Source organism: Anarhichas minor, unplaced genomic scaffold, assembly GCF_050575085.1.
Source record: "Anarhichas minor isolate MPS153535 unplaced genomic scaffold, ASM5057508v1 ptg000034l, whole genome shotgun sequence".
Classification (NCBI taxonomy): domain Eukaryota; kingdom Metazoa; phylum Chordata; class Actinopteri; order Perciformes; family Anarhichadidae; genus Anarhichas; species Anarhichas minor.
In genome coordinates, this window is record NW_027466480.1 from 1 (window position 1) to 7500 (window position 7500).

The 7500-nt window shown below is 48.7% G+C and overlaps 2 protein-coding genes across 3 annotated transcripts in view; one reads left to right on the forward strand and one right to left on the reverse strand.

Moving 5' to 3' along the window:
- Positions 1 to 621: 621 nt before the first annotated feature.
- Positions 622 to 6637, reverse strand: znf319b (zinc finger protein 319b). The gene is made up of 3 exons (XM_076106597.1): positions 6166 to 6637; positions 5120 to 5267; positions 622 to 5035 (listed from the first exon to the last, which is right to left on the reverse strand). Exons 2-3 carry the CDS (start codon positions 5122 to 5124, stop codon positions 3181 to 3183), a joined length of 1860 nt encoding a protein of 619 aa, XP_075962712.1. The 5' UTR covers positions 5125 to 5267; positions 6166 to 6637; the 3' UTR covers positions 622 to 3180.
- A 285-nt stretch (positions 6638 to 6922) lies between these two features.
- The window catches only part of usb1 (U6 snRNA biogenesis 1), a 6791-nt gene continuing 6213 nt past the window's right edge, over positions 6923 to 7500 (forward strand). Inside the window, exons 1-2 of one of the 2 annotated variants that reach the window (XM_076106600.1) lie at positions 6923 to 7256; positions 7476 to 7500. The exon at positions 7476 to 7500 is cut by the window's right edge and continues 115 nt beyond it. In XM_076106600.1, coding sequence (XP_075962715.1) covers positions 7099 to 7256; positions 7476 to 7500 — 183 coding nt within the window. In that variant the 5' untranslated portion in view covers positions 6923 to 7098. Of the gene's footprint in view, positions 7257 to 7443 lie in introns of both variants that reach the window. The other variant, XM_076106601.1, reaches the window with a different exon arrangement.

Here is a 7500-nt window from a genome sequence, read left to right on the forward strand (position 1 = left end):
AGGGCACACCAGTTCCCAGGAACTAACACAGCAAGCATGCAGAGAGCGGGAGACACCAGGGTCTGATGGGTTTATTCATTGGAACTAGGAAGGTCAGAGAGGATGGCACCTAAACTGCATCTCCCCCCCCCCACCGAAATCCCCAGTTAAGATACAGATGGGGTGGATTTATTGTATTTGTGCTTATACAGGAGATGTTCCTCTCCCTTCCCTGACTGCGCGCTGGACATGGGATTTGAGCATTTAAACCCAGAAGTGATCCAGATGCTCTGCAGGGTTGCTCACTGTCCGTTAATGTTGCACCTACCTGACCAGCACTCTGTAAACACACAGGACAACTGTATTATTCACTGTTTGTCGTTGTTTTTTTATCGTGTCAGCACTGACTAACGAGTCAAAAGTCCTCAAGCACTTGTAGTTCTTGGCAAACATGAACCCGCCTTCATTGATTCCTGATGTGTCTGTGTTGTATTATTCAACTTTTACACCACCACCACCCTACAGAAGTCTTTGTGTGGCGATCGTTTCTTCTGTGATTTGGCTTTAAAAACTATTGTGAAAGCTGAGCAACCCCCCCCCCACAATCTTACCCCAAGGCCCTGGTCTCTCCAACGAGGAATACAGATTTTCATATAAATTTATAGGTTAATAATAAAAGAAATATACAAACAAATGTGAAAGCATTAAAAAAAACAGACAGTACTTCTTTAAATTGTTCTCAGTCATATAATGCCAGATTAAGAAAATAAAAACTAAAATGTGATGACTGATGAGACCGACCACCTGACCCACGTCTGATGACGATGACAGAAAGCAGAAGAGGAGGAAGAGGCAGAGAGGCTTTAAAGCTGAAAACAAAAAGAAAAGAATAAAAAGGAACACTTCAGTCCCCTTGGCCTCCTGTTTGTATTCAGTACTGCACCCAAAGGAACCACCATCACAGCAGACTTGTTCTCCGGGCTTCTCGAGCGCAACTACAATCTCATAGCATTCAAAAGGGAGAGGAAGGTGTCATTCACTCTGGTAGAAAAACCCGCCGTGACGGGCGCAGCGTCAGGCTCAACACAACAAGAAACAGGAGAAACGGTATTAATATTTCCTTTTAAAAATGTGGGAAATATTGAACACAGCTGCAAAAAACAGCTGAATGATAAATGAAAGGAGAAAAAAGAAAAAAAGGCGCAGGTCTGCGTAAACATTTCTAATACAATTCTCTAGAGTCTGAATTTCCCTGTTTGACAGAATACCATTTACATCCACACACTCAGACACACACACACACACGCAGAGGGTGCTCTTTGAGATTCCCTGCAACACACCGATACAATCACTACATGGACTACTAAAAAAAGACATTTGTTAAAACATTTCACGTGGCAGAAAGTAGCAAGAATACAAAAACAGTTCCCACATATTGTTTTTAAGAAAGACATTTCCAACTCGTCGGACTATGTACACGTACGCGCACATGCACACGCACACACACACACACGGAGTGTAATGTTCCAAATTGGACATATTCAGTACAAATAAGTCTGACAGCTCTGACATTTGCAGGAATTATATTAGTGTGAAATATATATATATATACCTTTTTTTTCTTCTTCACATTAGTCTATACTGAAGGGTGAGATTGGCAGGGTAATTATTGATGGTTGACTTCAGCTGGCTGGTTTGTCGACACTTTTGGGATCGCGTGCTGCTTCATACTGGTGTTTTGGTTCAAACGAGAGCACACACATACACTCACAGACATTTTATCATTAAAATTACTTCACTATAGGACAATAGCCCCCCCCCCCCCCCCCACACACACACCTTTCCCTTCACATACGTTGAGGAGTTGACTGGCTACTTTGTAAATATGTTCAAAAGGTGCTAAATTTCAAACTCAGATCTTATCTTTTGCCTCCACGTGGCTCTCAACATGGCGACGGCTAAGCCGGCGGCTTGCAGCCGACCGTGTTAACAGCTCTAACGGTGCAGACAACGGCAAGCGTGCTGACGGAGCCAACAGTGTTGACCTGAGGGCAGGAGGGTGAGCGCTACGCTTCCACGACGACGCCATGGGCCAGGACGGCTGTCAGCTGTGACCGCCGTACAAGCGCAGCGCAGAGCTGCCGCCATAAACTAGCCTGGGGGGGCACGCTCACAAGAAACCTGGATAACAACGTGCACAGAGGGAGAGCGACTTTTTTCTGCACAGGTTCATTACTCCACTATATCTTTACATAGCAAATAGTTGTTTGCTGCTACAGTAATGCTCTACATTTTGAATTTAGCACCTTTCAAAAAAAAAAAAAAAAAAAAATGGAAGTGGACGCAGGGCATCGGTTTGGGACCAAAAGAGTCTTTACGCTGCTTCTGTATTACTGTGGGAAGATGAAAAACCAAAAGCGTTTCAAATCACCCATCACCTGACTTAAGACAAATGAATGTGAGTACATGTGTGTCTGAGGGGTTAGTCAGAGCGTCCCAGTCTTCTGATACCAGGCTGAGACAGGAAGACGCGAAAGAAAGCAAAGACGAGAGAAAGAACGAGCGAGGGGAAGAGATGTCATCAGAGATAAAGAGGGACAGAGGAGGAGAGAAAAACAAGGGAACGATCCCCCTCTAGTAGAACCCAGCAGTAAACACAAGTCAGTTCAGATGGATGCTCGACTCTATTGATTCATTCAGTACACCTTTAAAAACATACTTAGCGCTACTATTAAAAAAAATAAAACAAAAACTATGACGGTGTCATATCAGAAAAATGAAGGGAGGAAATAAGGAGGGGATTAGCTGGATCGACCTGCATCGTGGCACCTGTTTCTGTCTGCAAAAGTCTCATTAAGAATGACCGATGGCGCTTCAGCGGTTGTGGCCTCTTCACTGCCATCAACTGCCTGGTCGTCGGCAAGAAAAAAAAAAAGGGGGGGGGGGGGGGGGTATGAGAAGCAGAAGAGGTGGAACCAAAAGGAAAGTGCAGCTCAGGATCCTATGGAATGACACAGTACTAAAGGGCTTTGGGCAGGTTGGTAAAGCGACAAAAACTTGACGTATACCGGGTGGGAGTGAACCATAATAGCCTGGGCTGTCCTGCAAATGTGGAAAAAGTTAGGCTGAATAATACGCCTACAAGGGATGGACAAGAGGACAGGAGCTTAGGGGACTGTCTGTTCAAAAGTCTTGAAGGATTTATAAGCACTGGGGCACCGGGTAACCCCCTCCCTCGGCTGTGTGCTGCACCGTGTGATCCTGCAAAGAGCCCAAGTCACTGAAACGCTCGCCGCACCAAACGCACTTGAACTGGCCCTCTCTGGAGTGAGTGCTCTGGTGTTTGATCAGGTGCTCGCGCTGTTTGAAGTCCTTGTTGCAGTGCTCGCACTTGTACGGCTTCTCCCCCGTGTGCACGCGCCGGTGCCGGTTCAGGTCCGACGAGTATTTGAAACGCTTCTCACATTCTGGGCACTTCAGCGGCTTTTCCCGCGACGGGTCGCAGCGGTGCTGGACGAATTCCGACGAGGACAGGAAGCGGCGGTCGCACAGCGAGCACTTGAGGGGCTTCTCTTGGCAGTGGGAGTTTTGGTGGCGCTGCAACGTCGAGCTCTTCTTGTAGCCCTTGCCGCAGACGTCGCACTTGTATGGCTTGTCCGGCGAGGAGTTGGACGACTCGCCGCACTTGTGTCTGAGCAGCTCCCCCGACTGGCTGAACTCCTTCTGGCACGAGGCGCACTTGAACAGGTTGTCCATGCCGTGGACGTGCTGGTGGTAGAGGAGGTGAGAGGGCTGCATGAAGCCCTTGTCGCACAGATTGCATTTGAATGGCCTGTCGGTTGGGTCTTTGTGCGTGCGTCGGTGGCGCACCAGCGCGTACTGCTGCTTGAAGCTCATCTGGCACTCGTCGCAGTGGAAGGGCCTCTCCTCCGAGTGCGTGCGCTCGTGCTGCCGGAGGTCTGACGGCCGCTTGAAACCCTTACCGCACGCGGCGCAGCGGAACGGCCGGGAACCCTGCGGGTGGCAGGGGTGGTGGAGGAGCTCGGAGGACTCCTTGAAGTGCAGCTCGCACAGGTTGCATTTGAACAGGTGCTCGCCAGAGTGCACGTACATGTGGCGCACCAGGTGGGAGCGGTGCTTGAAGCTCTTCTCGCAGACGGCACACTTGAACGGGCGCTCGCTGCTGTGCGTCCGCTGGTGGTGCTGCAGGTGGGACGACTGGCTGAAGGCCTTGTCGCATGTGTCGCACTTGAAGGGCTTCTCCCCCGTGTGCACCCGCTCATGCCGCGTGAGTTCGGACAGGTGCTTGAAGCCCTTCTGGCAAATGGAGCATTTGTACGGCCGGTCCCGCGCCGAGGGGAAGGGCAGGATGGAGGAGCTGCTGCTCGCCGAGGCCCCGTCGCTGCTGGGCTGCTGGGCATTAGTCGAGTTGGGTGTGACGTTGCCGGAGGAGCCAGGTCGGTAGGTCTTCTCGCATATCGAACACTTCATCGGGTTGGTGCTGTTGTGGGACGTGTGGTGCTGAGCTAAAGAGGTGAGCAGGGAAAAGCCCATCTTGCACACTCCGCACACGAACGGCTTCTGCTCCACCTGGACACACTGGTGCTCCAGCAGGTCCGTCGCCTGGTGGAAAATCTTCATGCACTGGGTGCACTGGAACGACCGGTCCTGATTCACCATGCACTGGTGCTCGTGTGGGTTGGCCAGGTGGGAGATGTCGTGTCCACAGGCCGCGCACTTGTGTCCTCCCTCTGTCCCTACCTGCAGGGAGGTCTGCTGGGCCTGGGCGGGGTGCTGCTGCTGACCGTGCGGCCCGCCTCCGTGCTGCTGAGTCCCGCCGTGTTGCTGGCTGTGTTGGCCGTGCTGGGCCTGCTGCTGTTGCAAAGACGTGGCGTCTGGCTGCAGCACGATGCCGTACACTGCGCAGCCCAGCGCGCTCTCAGCCCCCGGAGGGATGGTGTGGACGACTGGAGGTGGAGCGACCGCATGCTGCTGCCAGGCCTCCGACATGCGGGCTCGGGTGTAGGGATTCAGTTTGGCAGCCGGTGTGGCCCAACTGCGTGAGAAAGGGAGATTGGAGTATATTTAAGTAACGGGCTGAAGGCTTCAAAGAGTGTTGTAGGAAAAAAAAAAAACTCACTCCATTATAGCAAGTGGCACTGAAGAACTGGCGAGGGTGCTTGGTGAAGGGGCTTTGGTGGAAGATTCAACGTAGTGCAGATGAGAACGACTGTGTGGAGATCATACTCAGAACGTCTTTCACGTAATTTACGGCCTTCAAGTGGTATCTGTATGAAAAATGAGAATCAATGCAAGTCAATATATCAACAGGCAGAAAGGGGTTACTCAATAACAACAGTGTAGCCGCCGATCCAGCGGACAGACCACCCTGGCTGGGGAAAAAAAAAAAAGGATATTTGTGTAGCAAGATGCTTTTTCAAAAAATGTAAACAGATTGCACATTTTCTTTTGCAATTTTGCTACACCAGCTCCAGCACAGAGTTGTGATCGGTCTGTATAAACTCAGCAGAAAACCGAGACATTAAAACTTGTGGATTATAAATATATTAGCTGGAGCCAGACTATACGGTCAACTTCTCACCACAGCGTATTCTCACATCTGCTCATGAGCAACTCGGCGGGTTCACATCATTCATATTTATCACCCCAGAAGGCACAGAGTCACGTAAAACATCCCGACAATGATATGTAACGTTACCGCATGTCGACATTGCTAAAAAGCATCCCTATTCAATGAAACGTAAACAACTTGGAAGCTGTGCCCCGTGAAGGCAAGTGATCATTCATTAACATACAGGCTTGGACATAAAACATTAACGCAGAGTCGTATATGTAAATATTTATTATATTGGTTATGTAGTTCCAATTTTAGTCCATGCAGACATCCAAAATGCTCAACGATTCGCGGTTAAAAAAAAATAAAAGAGGAAGACAGCGTCTGCGCATCATAACGTTTTTCGTCTCCAGGCAAAGATCACTGTAATCAGGATAGGTTAGCTAGCTAGCCTAGCCACATGCTAACGCGGCCACAGGGGCGCAGGAAAAGAGCTAACGCTAGCGGATTAGCCACGGGGGGAAAACAACCTAGTAGTAGCCGTTGCAGCGACACATTTGTTAGTGAGTGGTGCATGTAAACAGTGATGCGAAAACCCCGCATTTACGTACCTGGAGCGTCCAGTCAAGCCCGCTAGTATTTCCGATAAACGCCAGTCTGCCGTGGTTAGCTAACGGTTACTCCCCCAAATAGCATTAGGTCCCTTCTTCACATCCGCAAACTGTGCTCGGATGCTCTCTTGTTCGAGCGTTGTAGCTCCGGGGCCGGAAAAAAAATTGGGGTTTGCGGGTCATTAAAATGGAAAATTGTCCCGCGGTTTTCCTAATATCCCCCACAAACCTTGTCATTTCACTTGTACATTTATTTGGATCCTAGGGCATTCTCTCGGCTAGCGAAAACATATGCATTTTGTGATAAATTGCTAGCTAGCTATCGGCTAGCTTCTGAGCCTCTGCCCGCGCACGGGAACATGAATAAACCAAGAGTTAATTGGCACGCTCACAACACACGCACACACACCCGGAACTGTGTATGACGGCTTTAATGTAACACCCGTACAAACGTTTTTCACTACATCTATTCCTGTCACGTGGCTGTTTATCAATCAAAACCACAATTTAAACATAATTACACCTCCCTCCAGTTTCATCTGAACCTGTCACCTTTTTTTAAATGGCATGGCATAAATGCATTTTTTACAAATTTCAGAGAATCTTTCGGGCCTAGCAGTACACAAAAACACCTCTTCATCTAACATTATGTACTGTACACGCATTGTGGCAAATATAATAAAGGGGAACTAATTACAAGCGGATCTGTGTTTCACTGGGACACATATTATCATTACACCAGGTTGTTTACATCGGAAGCGAAGGACTGCGTGGATGATACTTCCGGCTGGTTGTTCGAAGCCGCTGGAGGAAAAAATGCGTTTTGAAGCCGAGCCAACATGTCTATATCTTATAGTTAAATATCTACGTTGATTCATCACAGTACATGTAACGTTATCATTTTAATGCCCGCACACCTATAGTCGTCGCAGGATGTTGGTCGGCTACAGCAGCAGCTCGGAGGAGGAAAGTGAGGCGGCGACTGATCGAAACAAAAGTTTTTCTCGAAAGTGTCAAGAGGAAGATGGTGGTAACAACGCCAGCCTAGCGAGGAAGAAACCCAAAATTGAGGAACAGGTTGCTAAAACAAGGTGTGTGCGTGTGTGTGTGCGCGGCTTTCTGTAGCCTGAGCCCTACATTATTTACCAGGTATATGAAGAAAGATGAGACACAATACACCATTTCTCGAATTGCAATGTGTGACCAAGAGTAGTTATTAAAACTGTATGTTAAATCTAAAATGTACTTTTAAACCTATTGAAACTGTTTTCCTTTAAGGGTCGTGTCTCTGTGTGTTGTGCCTCCATCAGACTGCCTGTTCCTGGTTGCCTGTTG